General features: G+C 51.8%; 1 protein-coding gene across 1 annotated transcript in view; it reads right to left on the bottom strand.

Annotated features, from left to right (window-relative positions):
* The window catches only part of BCR (BCR, RhoGEF and GTPase activating protein), a 67,854-nt gene that overhangs the window by 27,192 nt on the left and 23,794 nt on the right, over window positions 1-16,868 (bottom strand). The window contains exons 2-5 of the mRNA XM_026037641.1: window positions 9,754-9,938; window positions 4,377-4,481; window positions 3,734-3,919; window positions 307-414 (exon numbers count right to left, since the gene is read on the bottom strand). Of these exons, the coding sequence (XP_025893426.1) occupies window positions 307-414; window positions 3,734-3,919; window positions 4,377-4,481; window positions 9,754-9,938 (584 nt within the window). The remainder of the gene's footprint in view (window positions 1-306; window positions 415-3,733; window positions 3,920-4,376; window positions 4,482-9,753; window positions 9,939-16,868) is intronic.

Raw genomic sequence — 16,868 nt, 5'->3', positions numbered from 1 at the left:
CTCCGATACAGTTTGCCCCCCTAGGAGCACGTGGAGGTGCCAATTCGGAGCAGTGCTGGTTGCTATGGCGGGATTCCCTGGGGGAACATGTGAGGGCTGCCCATGGATCCCTGCTCCGAGACCACAGCCTAAATCCCGGCAAGGAGCTGGGTGGAAGTGGCGCATCCGGAGGTGCTGGTGCCGCCGCAGCCACCAGGACTGTGGAGCTCCGGGCAGGAGCAGCGGCCCTGCTTGTGCTCCGAGCGCCCTGGCACTGCCTCCAGGATTCCGTTACCTCCGGACTCCGTTACCTCCGGATTCCGTTACCTCCGAGATTTCAGCAAACTGCGCGTTGGCCTGGCAGCACTTCTCGGCCGTCTCCATGGCCACCTCGTAGTTATCCACGAAGGCCCGGTACACTCCCAGCTGGCTGGCCTGCGGGGACAGAGCGGGAACGCTGACACCGGAGCACCTCCAGATCCCACCAGAGCATCCCCAGATCCCACCGCCTCCCTCCAGCCCGGAGAGCCTCCAGGAACGCTGAGCAGGGCCGCACACACGGCTCCGGCCCCACCGGGGCAGGTGCTGCCCCACATCCAGCTCCCTCCACCCTGGGCTAGTTCATTTTGCTGGCCCAGGAGGATGACACATCCATATTCCTGCCAGCTCTTTTTCCCTTCCGGATTGCCAGATTAGCATCTATTAATATTTTAGCTCTTGGATGTAACAGGAGCTGCTGGTTATTTGCCACAAAACATGAATCAGACAGGAATGATTCACCCTAGCAGCACAAATGTGACCCCAGCTACTTGTTGGCCTCAGTGTGCATGGCAGAGGGGGGACACATTGAAACAACCCCAGATCCTAGCCTGTATCTGCATTAGCAAAATTATAAAGGCAGGAGAGTGCTGCAAATAGGGTAGGCAGTGTCGGAGCCCAGCCTGGCTGCCTGGAAGGCCTTGCTCCAGATGAAGCCAGAGCAGCCCTCCGAGCCCAGCAATAAGCCCCTATTAATCACCAGGACTTAGCCCTGATCCTGTTTGCTGACTCGCATCGCAGCCGTGTTCATGCCAGGGAACGCAAGATCCAGCCTGGGGAATCCCTGGGAGGCTCCCAAGAGCGCCTGGATTGCGGGACGGATTTTGCATGGCAGAGCTGCGGCCACCTTGGCTCCCAAGCGCACGCCCACTAGCGCTGCCAAGGGCTCCACCAAAACGCAGCTTTTCACCCCAAAACTCGGCAACTATTCAGCAAAGAAAGAAGGCCGCTCTCAGGACCGGGCCCCGCGCGGTTTCTCCAGCTAACAGAGGCAAAAGGACAGCAAGCTGCAGCCCAGGGCGTACTGCACAGGCAGATTAGGAATTAATCTCGGCCCTCATGCAAAATGCCACTGTCGGGAGCAAAGTCAAACGGCGCTCGCTTCACGCCAGGGATGATCCGGCCGAGCCGAGCGGAGCCGCCACGGGGCACCGTTCCCTGCAAAGCAGCTGGCCCCATTACTGCTCATTTGCAGGGCTTAGGGGAGCCGCGCTCGGCCGCGGCCAGCCCAGCAAAGCTCCAGAGCTGCTCCCTTCCCGGCTGCTTTTCCGATTTCTTAGTACTCCTAAGCAGTCTGCTTAAGCTTCCTCTCTCCCCTTCCGAGCACGCCCTTGTGAAAACATTTTCCATTAGAAAAGGAGCTTCCGAGCAGAGCAATAAAGCTTGCAAAGAAACTGCTGGTGCTAGTTCTTCCTTTTGCGTTTAAAAGGGACACACTGAAAGTAAAAGAGCTTTGGTTAAAAAAAAAAAAAAGTGATTTTCAGTTTTAGAAAAAGTATTTGGTATTTCTGAAAAATACTAGTGATAATATTTGTTTTCTTAAACATTTCTTCACTCCTAAAGAACTAAAGTGTTTCTTTCCTAATTAAAAAAACTTTTGTTTTTCAAAATATCTCACAAAAATGAGAAGTATATTACATTCCACTGCTGATGTCTTCCCATCTGCCCCACTGCAGAAGGACGAATCTCCCCTTAGTTACACCTGGAAAAAGGTGGACTACTTGGTATGGATGTTCCAAATGGCTCCTGTTTCTTGGAAGGTCACAAGCAGTCCTGAAACTCCCTGCCTTCACTGCCTCCAACTTCCAGCTACAGTGCTTTGCTTCACAAGATATTAAAGGAAATGAATGCTCCCAGGGACTCGGGATAATAACAGGGATTCCGGCATTTATCATCAGATTGCACGACACAAGCACAAGTAAACAAGTCTGCTCCCAAGCATTTGATGCAGCTCCTGTCAGAGGCCTCCTCATTCCTGCTGCTTTTGCTGTCTCTCACTGCAGGAGTGAGCAGCTCCGTCTCATCCAGCAGCGGGTTTGCAGCTCCCATGGACACTGAGCCCAGCCACCAGAAACAGGCTGCTCAGGTAGCGCAGAGCTGCCTGCAATAAAGCAATTTGCTGCTTTGTTTCCAACACAAATCCATCAAAACTACCCTTTCTGTTAAAAAGGCAAAACCTCAAAATCTGAGGAACACACAAGGCGAGTGCCAGAAGGGCCTGATGCCCAGGCCTGCGATCCCCATCAGCAAGAAAGCCTTAAATAAGGGCCTTAGTAGCAGTGCAGTGAGTCAAAGCTCGCTTGGAAGCCACAAGCAGCAAGGAATACATCTTCCCCAATTAGTGCTACCTTCGTTACCGCCCTATCATCTCAGCGCAGCCAAGTCTCCCCTTCCAGCAGCCTGGGCCTCCACAAGCAGCAGCAGGTGCTTGTGTCTTGGTGAATTGGCTGCTCAAATTGCACACCACGAGCTCCTCACCAGGGCACCAGCTTCACCCCCTCCGGACTCAAATATGCTGGCAGTGAAAGGCAGGATCCGAAGCTGCATCCCGAGCTGCTGGGTCGCATGGAAATCCTCCTCCTCCAGGCCCATATCCCGCTCCGGAGGGGATGGAGCTGACGCTGGGCTCCACAGCTGCTAACAATTGAGTGGCCCTGATAAAATGCACTCCCCAACCAATAAACCCCGCGCTGGAATGTCACTCCTATCCCGAGAATTGGAGGCACCTCAGGAATGCCGGGATTCTTTTATTTTCTAAAAGGAAAAAGCAGCTCCTCTAATCCTTTGCTTTCTGCACACGCTAGGGGAGAGGCTAAGGGGAGGGCAAAGGAATCTCCTAGAATGCAAACAATTTGTCATCTGGCTCAGAAAGCCAGCAATGTGAATTTGGCCTCGGGAAGATGCTTTATGTGTCTTTGTCCTGTTCTGCACTCCGAGGATTTTGCTGAAATTGCTCAGGGGAGTCTCAGCAAAAGATTCACCACATCAGCAGCACAGCAGGACGAACATCGAGGCCGAGACGGCGGGAGGAAGGCAGAGCCAAAGGTGATGACCAGAAAGCAGGAAAAAAAGCAGCTCAAGGTCAAGCAAAGCACCACGGAGAGAGGGTGAATGTGCAAGAGAGCTCAGCAAAGAGGAGAAACGTGTTGCTGCCAGTATTAAAACCCACCCTTTTTAACACCACCTTCCTCTCAAGCAAATGGTTTGATGACAGTGCAGACACCCTGGAGATTCAGGCCTTGTGTAAAGCCGTGTTTGTATTACCAGCCTAGCCTCAACGGAGCCTTTAATTAAAGGCAATGAAACGGCTGCGTTTGCCCTTCCCGGCGGCGAGGCAGAGCCAGGAGGCTGCTGCCCCAGCCAGCCCGCGGCTTTCATCCCCTCCAGCCTGTGCAGGGCGATGCAAGCGGCGCCTCGGCCGTGCACCCAGGCTCACCAGCTTCTGGAAGAGGTCCCCGACGCGCTGCTGGTGGCTCCACTGCTGCACTCGCGGAAAGAGCCCATCGTAGAACTCCTTGTGGATCTCGTAGAGCTCAGGCACTTTGAAGAAGATGGTCTCGATCTGCTGGCTTGTCAGCACCGGCTGGGAGGTGGTGGCAGCTGCTTTCAGAGGCTTCATGGGCTGAAACGAGGAATCAAGGAAATTGTTGCCATGCAAAGCAAGCACAATCACCCCAGCCGCATTGCAACGTATCCCTCTGAAGACTTGTTTTTCATCCAATTAATCGGAAAAATTTGCATTCACACAGCTCCCAAAAGTGAGACATGGACAAAGGCTCTCATGGGGATCAGGCACCCCAGGTTTCTTGGTTTTCCCAGGAAATTAATGGTGTGATTAAAATCCCTTTGCACTCCATTTCTTTCATCTCTATCCAACTGCACAGCAGCGTGGCTCATAATTATCACAGGATACTGAGAAATGGGGCTCCTGGATGCACCAAATACACCCTGGCTGAGCCACATCCAGGCCTTTCCTTAGGCCTCCCCATCTCCAATAGGAAGCACAGGCACCACTGCCCGTGGTGACCAAGGGACAAGCGGGAGGTTCTGGGAATTGCTGCACCCACCACTGTGCTTACCAGCAGCAGAGCTTCCAGGTGGCTCAGGTAGGTCTCCTCGCTGGCCAGGATTCCCGACAGGACCCATTTCCTCATCTCCAAGCCCTTCTCCAAGTCCGGTTCACTCTGTGGAGAGATTGTGAGGAAGAAAACGACCCCCTGAACATGCAGCACAGCCGACTCACTCAGTTTGCTTGCCAAGAAGGTGCTCGGTGCCCAGTTTCTGCAAATATATCTAGCAATAAAACCATTCTTGCACATTTCTATTTACCAGCAACTGATGACACTTAGGAGACAATTCACAGCTTTGGTCACCCACCACTGGTGCCTCGCTTAGACGCTCAGGCTCCACATGCAACTGAAGACTCAAGACGCGCGGTCGGAGCCCGCGCGGAGCCCAGGAACCCAGCGGATCCTCGCGCTTCCAGGTATTTTGGCTCCTCAATAACCGCCCTCATTTCTCAGCGCTTTCACTGAATTGCATGAGCTGTTTTCGAGCCTCAAAGAGCTCATAGCAGCTACTCCAGAAAAACCACGTGAGGCGGCAAATCCCGCCAACACCTCTCGAATGCAAGTGGCAGACGGACGCTGTTCTGAGGAAATGAAGGAAATTTGCACCCCTCTCAGGCAGTAGGTGGGAAGCAGCTCCTGCCCGGGCCTCCCGGCCTCCCCTCGGGGAGGCTCCATAAGCAGCTCAGCGTGTTTTAAATCTGGAAAGGGCATCTCAAGGAGACAGGGCTTGGAATTTGGTGGTCACAGGCAGAATACACGCAAAAATCAAAGGGAAAGGAAAGAACGCTCCACTTGTGATAAAGGCCTGGTAAAACGGCTGCTGCAGCAGACCCTGCGGGGCTACCGGGCACTGGGAGCGGCACCGTTCCCTGGGATCTCTGCACAAAGAGTCCCTGGATGTGCAACGCAGGGGCCGCCTGCCAGGCGCAGTGCAAACAGGGAACCGCCGGTGCCGGGATGTCCCAACAACGATTCCTTTCAGCTCGGGACGCCCGGCCGGCAGTGCGAGAAGCTCCCAGTGACGCTGGCACAAGGATAACATGGCGCTTCTTGGCTCCCAAACGTTTCTTCCAACGTTTACAACAGGAAAATGCCTCTTTACAAAGAAGCACTGAGGAAAAGGAGCGGCGCTGCTGAGCTGCCGGCACCCATCAATGTGGACCCAGCTCCGTCGCCGTCCTCGCAGCTTCTCCTGGAGGAGCTGAGGGTTTAAAAACCATCCGGGTACGTCTATAACATCTGTGCAGAGCAGTGCACAACGGCAAGTCATTGAAATGATTCAGCCTTCGCTATCACGACGGTGACAGCAGCTCTCCCTTTGCAAATCAAAGCTCTGATTTATGAGCCTGTTCTCGAGGCGGCACCATCCACCTGAACCCTCATCCCCTTCCTTAAGGATCCACTTCTAGGGAGAGAAACGGCTCCAAGGAGACTCTAGGGACCTTTCTCTTCCCTCCTGGTTGCCACCAGCAAGGTCCAAGCACTCCTTTGTTCCCAGCAGGATCCGAACGTCCTCATTAGCAGAGGACCCCATTCCCCTGCCTGCCTCGCGCAGCCCTTTCCCTCGGATGACTCCACCTGTTTTTCACGTTGTCACTCTATCTCTAGCACCTATTTGTGGCCCTTCTCCATTCTCCTGGCTGCCTCTTTGCCCACACGCTGAGGAATAAATCTCTGTTACAAGCCAAGCTTGAGGCACCTGAGGAGCCCTATCAGGCACAGGAGCCCCATGGCCCCAGGCAAGAAACCAGTGCTCGGCTGGGGCAAAGAAGAAACGAAACCCAGGAGACGGAGGGAAGGTGGTGCAAGGCCCACGGAAAGGCGTCTCACCGATTCCCTACTGCTGTTTCCTGCTCACCTGGCTGCTGCTTCTTGCTGCCCCAAAGAGATTAAAGCGCCGAGGACTGAGCCCCGATCCAAGGGCAACGTTGCAGGTGGAAGCCAAGGCAGCCGGAGCGGATGAAAGCCCAGGAGGTGCCAGGGAGGGGAGCCGCCGCCAGCCCGCGGCCACCGCTTGCCGCGTGTCACAGCTCGTCACCCCGAGCACTTAGTTTACTAACCAGGTTGGCACGGCCTGTGTGTTCAATTACTGCGAGCCGGGATTCAGCGGCTCCGTGGACCAGCTCCTCCTGATCCACGCTGCGTCGGGAATGACGCTGGATAAGGAAGCCGGGGCTTCCTGCACTCAGGGCAATGACTGTGTTACAGGGCCAGGCTCGGCTGCCCCTCTCCATGGGCTCAGGAAGGGCCTCGCTCCGGCTCTTCCCCCTGCTGGAATATTGCTTCATAACCCTCCCCTCCAGGTTCATTTTGATCCATAAATGGCTGCTCCCTTCTCTTTGGCTCTCCAGTCCTTCCAGGAGAACAGTGTTTTGAAATCATCTTACAATGTCCATCCTCCACGAGGATGCAGTAGTATCAAGGGGACGGTTTTACAATTAAAACAGACAATTCCCATGCCTGATGCTTATTACTTTTAGTCCTTGCAACTGAAAACTTTTCCTTTGTGTCTTGGCTACGGACTTCATTTCTTTCTTGCCATTTATGTGCTGTATTTTTCTTACTGCCAGAACTGCATGAGGAGCTAGTAGCTGGTTCGGAGGACCATTAGGAACCTCCCATCCAGCACCCAAACGAGCAGCCGTGCGAACCCTGCAACCTGCCCGCACGGCCGGCAAGCGCCTCCGCTCCCTGGCCGGGGGCACGGCGGGAACGAGGACGCCCTCGGGAGCACCCGGCACTGCCTGCAGCCACCGCTGCCATCAGGGAACGACTCGTCCTGTGCTCGGGGCAGAGCTGCAGCCTCCTGCAGCCAGGGCGCCGCGTGGCCCTGAGCGCAAACCCTGCGGCCAGCGAGCGCCGCACGCGCGGGACGGGGCAGGGGAACCAGGCAGGACCGAGCGCCTCCAAATCTGCTACAGATTCAAGGGAAGGTCACAGGCACAAGCAGGGCTGGACACTGCAGTCACTTCTTAATTCCCCAATTAAGTCACTTCAAAATTCCCGAATTTTGCAAACTTGGCGTTCTGTGAAAGTGCTACCTACAGCACACATGTTGTGCTAATGCACAGAGTAACTGGTGATCTCTGGTCATAAAGATCATCTGAACTTCTCAGAGCAATTGCAGCCACCTAAGAAGATGCAGGAGGACAAGGAGGTTAACTACAAAGCAAGCCCACGTAAACAAAAATAATTTGCTTACAATCAAGTGTAGCAAAATTAGAGATGCCCGCCCTGCTACTCCAAGCTTCTGGTCACACATATTTGATGTGCTTGGCTCCTTACAGTGCCCTTGGCACTTGAATTTCCTCCTAATGTCTCTTCTGACAGCTGAAAACATAACTGCAGCAACAAGTCATCTAACTACTGGTGATGGCAGGAGGGGTAACTTGTTTGGCAGGAACTGCCACCGTCCTGAGGTCAGACTGTTCCTCCTGGTGACGGACCCTCCTCGTGACCGGCGCTCTCAGGACCCCTCCTGCTTATGGGAGCAATAAAACTTCCCTTCTGGAAGAAAGAAAGAATGCTAGGAACACCACAAAGCCAGGGAAAGGAGAAGGGGAAAAAAAGAGATACAAAGAGAGAGAATCCAGTATGAAAAATACAGCACATAAATTAAATGGCAAGAAAGAAATGAAGTCAGTAGCCAAGACACAAAGGAAAATAGAGTTTTCAATTGCAAGGACTAAAAGTAATAAGTAATATTGTTACTACTGCATCCTCGTGGAGGACGGACATTGTAAGATGATTTCAAAACATTGCTCTCCTGGAAGGACTGGAGAGCCAAAGAGCAGGGCGCAGCCATTTACGGATCAAAATGAACCTGGAGGGGAGGTTTATGGATCAATATTCCAATGAATCAAGGTGAGGAGACATTAGGCACTGTCTCTTCCAGGCCACCAGCCACGCAGGCACTGCGACAACTGCCTCTTTGAAGGTGATTCTCAGCCCTATGCAGTCACACCACATTTCTCCTCCATGCTCAAACACATACCCTAGCAATGTCTCAGGCTGATATTAAAATGCTCATGAAGCTTTAAGGTTTATGTGGCTGCTTCTTCATTCAAAAAGAATTCTGGTCTATTACAAGAAATCGCATCTTGAGAGATAAGGAAGCATCTCAGAATTAACAAGTTAAAGCACAAGCAGCTGGCCAGATCCTAGGCGTTATATTCAATTCAAATGATCAAACATCAATCAGCAATCTATGTACTTGAATATGTTTCAAGAGATCCTGAAAACTCAATTTTGTAAATGAGAAGACCAAGAACACTGTCTCACGCAAGCCTTTTAATCCAACATCCATCCTGAAAAGGTAAGGAGACATATGATGTGGCACTTAACCACTTAACTTAAAATGTGATAAGAGGATGTACATAATGATAAGAGGATGTACATAATGTATGCTAAAGAGCCTGGCTCGTGGAGCTCGTCAAACTCTGGAAATCATTTTGATGCAAGATGAATAAAACTGTTTGATAAGAAGTGATGGTGCTGATTTACATATACCCTGCTATCTGTAAAATATCCATCATCTTCTCCCATGACACCTTGATTAATAAGATGCAACAATGTGAAGTCAATATATACATTAAATAACTTGTATGATAGATTTCTAACTGTTATTTATAATACAGCAATTCAAGGTTGGGTGGTTATACTTTCTTGGAAGCACAATGTGAAGGAAGCTACGGTTGTAAAACCACTTAATAACACAAGGACAAACGACTTCAACACAAGAGAAGTGTGCAGATGACAGAGATAGGGAGGGAAACAGGGATGTGGAATTGAAGAGCTCTACAATCTAGAAAGCAAAAGCGAACAGTAAAACTCCTTATGAGTCATTGCCATTTCCTACAGAAAGTCACCAGAGTTCAGAGCTGGGAGTTTTGTTTCCTCTTATTCTCTTTCCAGAGGGCAGAAAACCAATCTCCTGTTCTACATGATTTATTCCGAGTCTCTAACTTACCTGAAAATACCTAATTTTCCTTGCGAAAGGCAATGACAAAACACAGTACAAATGCACACATCCAACACCCCCCAACACATCCACAATGCAGGGTGTTTTGCCCCTCGGTCTCTTTTCCAAATATCTGGTATTTAGAGGCCAATTAGCAGCAATTATTCACTGATTCCCTTCAAATAAATTCATGAAAAGGGTGAAAAACTCAGTTTTGAAAATATGTACATGGCGCTCACCCCTGAAGTCTCTGGACTCAACATCGGAGTGAAGCTGCAGCTTAACTTAAAATAAACTGCGTGTAGCAGACACCACCATCGGACACCAGAGAGCCTGTCCCACCAGGCCAGCAGTCCCGGCCTTCGCTCCTTGCCCCCCATCACCCTCCTCCAAGGCTCTTCCAGGAAAGGCCGGGAAGGGACTCACCGATTTGGTGGACTCCAGGGAGCCCGAGGAGAGGGTGTCGCGGCTGCCGCGGCTCTTGGAGCTGAGGTGGGGCGAGGAGGAGGGCGAGTCGTCGATGAAGGGCATCATGTCATGGTGGCGCCGCTGCTCTTCGGCGCGGTCCGCGTCGAACGCGTAGCCCGGCGGCGTGGCGCCGAACGGAGCATCTGCAACACCGAGCACAAGGGTTAGGGGCGAGCTGGACCGAGGCCGCTACCTGCCTCCCACCAGCAGCCTTGCTTACCTGTAAATCCACAGGTAAATATAGACCAAGCGGAGGCGTAAATTCACTAAACTCATGTTGGCGCTAAGCTCACTTGCTTCACTTGGCAGATTCTAAAATATCAAGTCCTTAATATCTAACATCGGTATTCATTTAATCAGAGTTTTTTTCTCCTTGAAAGCATCAGAAAAACTCCTTCTGCAGGCTCCTCAGAGCTTCCACAGTCTGAGTTTAGGGATGTTTAGGCCGTGGTTTTTGTGTGCAACCAGCACAGGTGACACTTGTGCTGGGTCAGCAATCACAGATAATATGAAGCTCAGGGAAAATGCAAATCCTTCCAGCTCTCTCGGGAACAAGAGGACTGGGAGCACAAGTGAACAGGCCAGCTGCCAAAAACGAAATCCTAACTGGCCCTGCCTTGGTTGTCCTTAAACAGCCGCCTCCTCCCAAACCAAAGGGCAGCAGGGTGGCATGGAAAGCCAAATCAGCCATTCCTACAGAAATCCTCGTGGAACTTCTGCAGGAAAGGACGTCAGGAGAACTGGTGTCCTTGCTAGCTGGATGCTGGTGCAGAAGCTGTTCCTGCAGGGACTGTGTTAGGACACAGTGAGCAGCTGCCTCCACCGCGGGTGCATTTAAGGTCCTGCACCTTTCTCTATATACACATACATACAGACACACGCACTGGACAAACACTGCAGCCCATGGGAAGCAGGAGGCAGCATCACCTGAGGGCTGCCCAGGATTGCAGCAAGGGCCCTGCTCCACCACGCACAACATGGGGAAATTTCCCCTTCCCCTTCCCATCACAAGCCACAAAACGTCACTCTTGCCCCTTCAATAAAGATACTTCAGAAGACAACCCAAAAAATGAGCAGGGAGACATCAGCTAGATCAGTTTGCACCACGGCAAGACAGCATTGCAGAAAACAAAGCCAAAAGGAACCCATTTTTCCTCTTAAAAGTATAAGATTTTGCATTCAATTCACACTGGCACATAAATAGAACCAGATTTCAGTTGTTTTCACCAAAATCCAGGTTCTGCGAAAGCAGCAGGCAGCAGCTGCCAGGCGCACTAACAAGGCAGCTGGGCAGGGTTTTACAAAGCCCACCCTCAGCTAAAGCCTGACTCACTGCAGCAGGGACGTGAATTTTGTGGGGAACAGAAGAAAACCTCATCCACGGGGCTTATGCAGGAGGCAGAGCCGGTCTTGGGAATTTATGCAAACAACACCCCGAGAATCCAACAATAAAGTCACTGCGGAGCGGAGCCCCTGTCCCCATTTGTACCAAATTCCAGCCAAACAGCTGCAGGATCCGAGGCCTCCGGTGGTGGCAATGTTATTTTAAGGAGCTCAACAAGTTTCATGCCACCCACCCTCCTCACAGTGTTACCTTGTGCTCACGCCCTCAGAGCTCCTCAAAACACTTACTTATTAGATCGTGCAGGATGACAGGAATGGGAATACAAGTCAGTGCGTGTGCTTCCAAAGGGACTTTCTCTGCAGGGCACCAGAGGCTTTCCGAGCTCCCCGGCTGTTTGGAATCCACCCCATTGAGCTGCTTTGATTAAAGGTGAGTTGTTGAAATAAAGATGCTCAGTCCCAAACAAGTTTTTAGATACTCTGAAGTTGGATTATACATAGATACCTGCAAGCCAACCAAATCTCACACTGGGATTTAAGGACTCCTTGGCTAAAAGAATGCTAAGGAGAAGGCTGCATCACCCCAGCCTCCAAACAGGCAAGAAAAAATGAACATAAGTGTCCTCCACACAGAAGATGGTTGGTCTTTCATTCAGTCACAGGGAACTTTTAGGAATTGTTTTGATTCCAGAAACCAGAATTACAACAGAAAGAAGGTAGAGTGTCTCCTATGGCACTATTGATGCCATATGTTTATAAACATTTATAAACAAAGGAAAAATCAACATCATGCTACCAGCTTTAGAGGAATACGGGCACCTGCTTCCCCATGGAGCTCTCCCTTGTGCCGTTTTCTAAGCCCAGAAGTTACCCGGATTACCCAGGAAGGAGCATCAGTACCAGGTGCCAACACCACCTTCATGCCTTGGAGCGGGAAGCTCTTTTTCCCTCTGAAGTTCCTTTAAAATGCTTCTATTCCAGCTCATTTTGCCCAGCACACGTGTGGAAACCCTATTGCTGTTCAAAAATGAAGGTAGGAACCGATTCCTCCACGTGCAGCCCTGCTAATATCATAGTTTGCTCCGTTTCTGTAAAGGGAAGATTGAAGTCAGTCTAAATTATACTAGCGGAAAGACTTTGGGTCTTTGGCAGTTTTTCTTTTCCTGCTTTCTCCTGCTAAAAAGCAGGCTTAACTCTTGAGCCTCCATAACACAGACTGGCCTGAGGAAGCCACAAAGGTCCTGCCCAGCAAGACTTGAGCGCGACCTGAAGGAGGGGAAGGTTTATTCCCAAACTGCCCTTGAATCCTCCCCATCCCGGAGCCGAGATTCATGTCTCGGCAAGGAAGGATGGTGCCGGCGGCACTGTCACGGGCTGCCATGGGATCCCGTGATCCGCATGCAAAAGGGATCTGTGATCCGCATGCGAGAAGAATTCAAAACCTGACTTCTGCAGCCTCCAGGGACCTGCCACGCATTAAAAGCTTAGCAGGAGTTCTTATATCTCTTATTTCTATTGCTGCTGGAACGGCTCCAAAATCTACCTAGGGAGATTTTTATCACCTCGGGGGCAGAAGGACCTTCAGGTTTTTATTCCACCCTTTATTCCACCAGAAGCAAAACACGACACCAGCCCGACCCGCCGCGCACGCCTGACACGGAGCTGCAGCCCGCATCCCTGTGATTAAAGGGAACACTGTTGCTAGGGAAACCAGACTATTCCCATCCCCGGGCCCAACGCTGCGCCGGCCACTCCATCCGCAGCACCCGGAACAAAAGGGATGGAGCGGAGGAACGAGTACCCTGCGGATGTCTTGGGTAGGGGGAGCACCAAGACGATCACTGTCCACCTGCCAGGAACACTCCCCAGGAACCAAATCCTCTTGGGATGGGAGCTAAGGAAGGAGGAAACGCAGGACACCTCCCAGGGGACAGCTGAGAAGAGGGCAGGGGGGTGAGGAGGATGGGCTCCAAAATACGGTTTGAGAGGCGCCAGGACAGCCCAAGCAGGCGCCCTGAGCCCTGCGCTCGCAGAAGCGCCAGGGGAGCTGCTGGGTGCTGCACTGGGGGCTCTGCTGGAGACGTGAACAGACAGGGCAGCAGAAACGCAGGAATGGAAAGCGGGATCCCAGCTGGGACCCGGCACCCTGGCCCCAACCTGGCACCCGGTCTCGCCGCGTAGCCGCAGACCCCGCGGGGACTCTGTCCTCAGAGGGCTCCTCCGATACCAGGCGCCAGCGCCACCCTGCCCAGCTGCCACAGGGACTGTCCCCTCCTGCTCGGGGACACATCCGCTCACCGCAGGCAACTCAGGGGGCTACCTTGCAAACAGGGAGGGAAAAAGGAGTTAGCTCCTCATAAAAAGGAAGATTAACTGTATCGCGTCCAAGGCCATACAACGGTTCAAAGCGCGTGTCCAGCATCCGTGGATGTTGGAGAGGCCTCCCAGCAGCATGGGGAGACATTTCCAAGCAACCACCCCGAAACCTGGGGACGCTTTTACATCTCATGCCACGGCCAACGTTCATTCCTCCTGGCTGCTATCAAGCAGCTCTAATGGTTGTGTTGCATTTGAGCTCGGCAGCTCACGCACAACACAAAGCATTCCTGGAGTTTCTGTTCCAGGCTGGACGCGCTCTCTGATCCAGTTCACGGCACGGAAATCCAACGGAAAGGACACGCACACGGCAGTGGGGTAGGGGCAGAGCCAAAGCTCGTACTGAAGCTGACGACAACACAGCAGCACACACAGTTGGAGTTTCCTTTGAGCTGAACCTCACTCAAATCCCAGGATTTAAAATGGTTGAGTTGGGAAAGGTCACCAAAATGCTGCATTTCTCTCCTTCTCAGCACCCTTTTCTCATTATCTGTGTTACTAGGTGCTCCTCCTGCCTCAGCACAAGCTCTAGCATCCATCTGGTTTCCTTGCTGATGAATACGGAATCACAACATCTTATTTCTTAGTGCAAGACGGGGTTTGGAGAGGGACCAGGGATGTGGGCCCAGTCTAAGCACATGCAGAAGTACTTTGGTGTGGATGGATTGTGAATGCAGCTGCCCAGGGAACTGAGCAGAACCTCCTAAAGAATAATAATACAGAAACTATGGAAACGAAGCATCTTGCTTATTTTCCTTGACACTTTCCAAGTCTTCCCCTTCAAAGCCAGGAAACAGCAAAACGGTTATTTGGAAACTTTGCCCCAAACTGGGATCTCTGAATGATAGTTACACTGGCTACCTGTATTAGGAATGTGTCCTAGGGCCAGGATCACACACCAAAAGAGGGAAAAAACAACCACTACAACAAAAAATGTTTGTCATGTCAACACCCCATGTCTTCAGTCTGCTCAGATCAATGAGGAAAAGCTCCATTTGCCACTAACCAGATTCTAAAGCAAGTCTCCTCTTCAAGCTCTGCATCTCCTCTCTACGTAAGGCAGTACGTAAAGGAAACGTTTGTGAAGTCTAAAGTCCCTCACTCAAATACAAGATCATTTAGCAGCAAGAATCCTATTAGTTTGCAAATCCATTCATTCGTATTGGATAAGCACGAAAACTGAGAGGCTAAAAAATGCTCTTTCTCCAATGCACAAGGGAAACTGCATTTTCTTTTTGAGAGGGAGGAAGGAGAGAGCAAAGCATCTTGCAGACAGGGGCAGTCAAGACAGCTGGTGGTTCTCTGTTCACTTCCTTGTACCAAGGCATCTCAGGCCATAGACTTTAAGCAGCCGCCACGAATCTGTCTCTAGCACAGACGAGCTTTATCCTCGGAGCAGACAGTGATTTTAAGTCTTTAGGAGCTGAATTGTTAATTGCAGCCCATGTTTAATCTCGGAGGTGTGTCAAACCCAGATCATTAAACATCTAAAAAAAGACAACCAGTGATCTCGAATCTGTCCATATATATTGCAGAGAGGCCTTGTGGAGATAAGGATGGGTCTGATCTGTCTATAGCAAGCGGCTATGGACACGAGCTGCATTTTGTGCTGATTGGCATTTCCTGGGAATGGCAGATTTTACACACACGGTTTAATACCCACCCACAGAGACTGAGGTCCCAGGATAATCCAGGCCAGAGGCGAAAGCTCAGACGACTGAGCCCCTTTTCCACGGCAGGGCATCCTCCTTACACCGGGCATCAGAAGCACTCGCTAAGGCTGCGGAGAGAGGCTGAGCGAGGACAGAAACACCCGGGGGGGTGGCCTGGCCATGCAGGAGGACCCATTTTTTACTAGACGAGATGGTAGGAGGCAAAACCCCTCTGTGAGGACGACTGGTCCCTGCCTTGTGGATGGGGCCATCACCCAACCCAGGGCTGCCTGGACGCCCACAATCACCAGACAGGGCGGCGAGGGAAGAGCAGCAGGGTGTAAATCCCTATCTAAGACATCTGGATCAGTCCTAAGCAAATCTGGATCAGTCTTAAGCAAACAGGAGAGGCAGGAGGGCAGCACTCTCATTTCATGCCACAAGGCAGACAGAGGAACCCCTCTGATAACTGATGACAGCAGTTGTGATGAGGAGGAAACCACGTTACATGCTTTGGAGATGCAGCCTTTCAAACACCAGGTACCTCCAAAGCAATCTGCAAATTCTTGGACAAGCAACTAACTAGGGAAAGAAACTGTCCCCAACAGCCACTGCAGAACGTGAGACCTGAAGGTGTCCCCAAGAACTGACAGTGCCGCGTCCTACTGGCTGCTGCCCAACCACCACGTGCTCAGCGAGGGTTGGGCACGACGTCGAGTCCTTCACAAACAGACCCAATTGTGTGCGAAGGAGCAACACTTCCAGCACCACTGGGAGCCCAATATGGCTCCCATACATTGCCAGCTGGCAAAGACAGGGAAACTCTGGTAAGGTCCCTGCTGGGAACGTGCCACCCGTTCAACTCCAAGGCCAGGGCAGAGCCCCAAACACAGAAACTCCTCTTGTCTTGTGTTTTTCCTTATTGCTTCTCCTGCACGCAAATGAGGACTGTGTTACTAACACACACACTAAAGACAAGTGTGACACATGGCACGAGGTGACTCCTCACCACGGACGAGCATCGCGCACGCCGGCCTCGGAGAGGGCAGCAGGGGAACGTTTCCCTCCAGGGTCTGTGTCTTTGGACTCCTCCCCTGTCCTACATATTCGACATCCTTCGCAGACAGGCTGAAAACATTTCCATGTTCGGTGCACGTTGGCAGTGAGGCCGCTGGATGTTCTTGGCAGAGCAAGTCGCAGAGCACACTGCAAATTCTCTCTCCGATTTTCTGTTCCAGTCCTTGCTCAGGGTTGCATACCAAGGTTCACTGCTTGAATTCCCTGCAAGCCTAACAAGACAGGGAGCAAATCTGAGGCCTAGTCGTTCAGAATTAAGGTCTTTTCTTGCTCACAAGATGCCAAGTCAGACAGACACATCCACAGGACACACGGCTTCGCACCGACGGCACCGTGAGCCACAATGTCAGCTGCACCAGAGGTGCGGGGTGAGTACAACGGAGAAACATAAAGGTTCCTGTAAAACTAAGGAAAAAAACAATATTCCCTCCAACATACACAGACATGAGCAGGCCAAGAGAGAAGTGGGGCTGCTTCAGTGTGGGCAGCATGAGGAGAGAGGGAGTTTGAGGATCCCTGTAGCCTCCACAGGCTCCTGGTCGTGTCTCCCGCTCCGTATCCCGAAGCAGGGCTGTTTGCCGGAGCACAGGGAGTCGCAGGAGGAGCTGGCCAGGCTAAAAATAA

This window comes from Nothoprocta perdicaria, unplaced genomic scaffold (genome assembly GCF_003342845.1).
Source record: "Nothoprocta perdicaria isolate Ctin4 unplaced genomic scaffold, notPer1 scaffold_2, whole genome shotgun sequence".
Lineage (NCBI taxonomy): Eukaryota > Metazoa > Chordata > Aves > Tinamiformes > Tinamidae > Nothoprocta > Nothoprocta perdicaria.
Note: the sequence above shows the minus strand (reverse complement) of the source record. Positions and strands in the feature narration are given on the sequence as shown.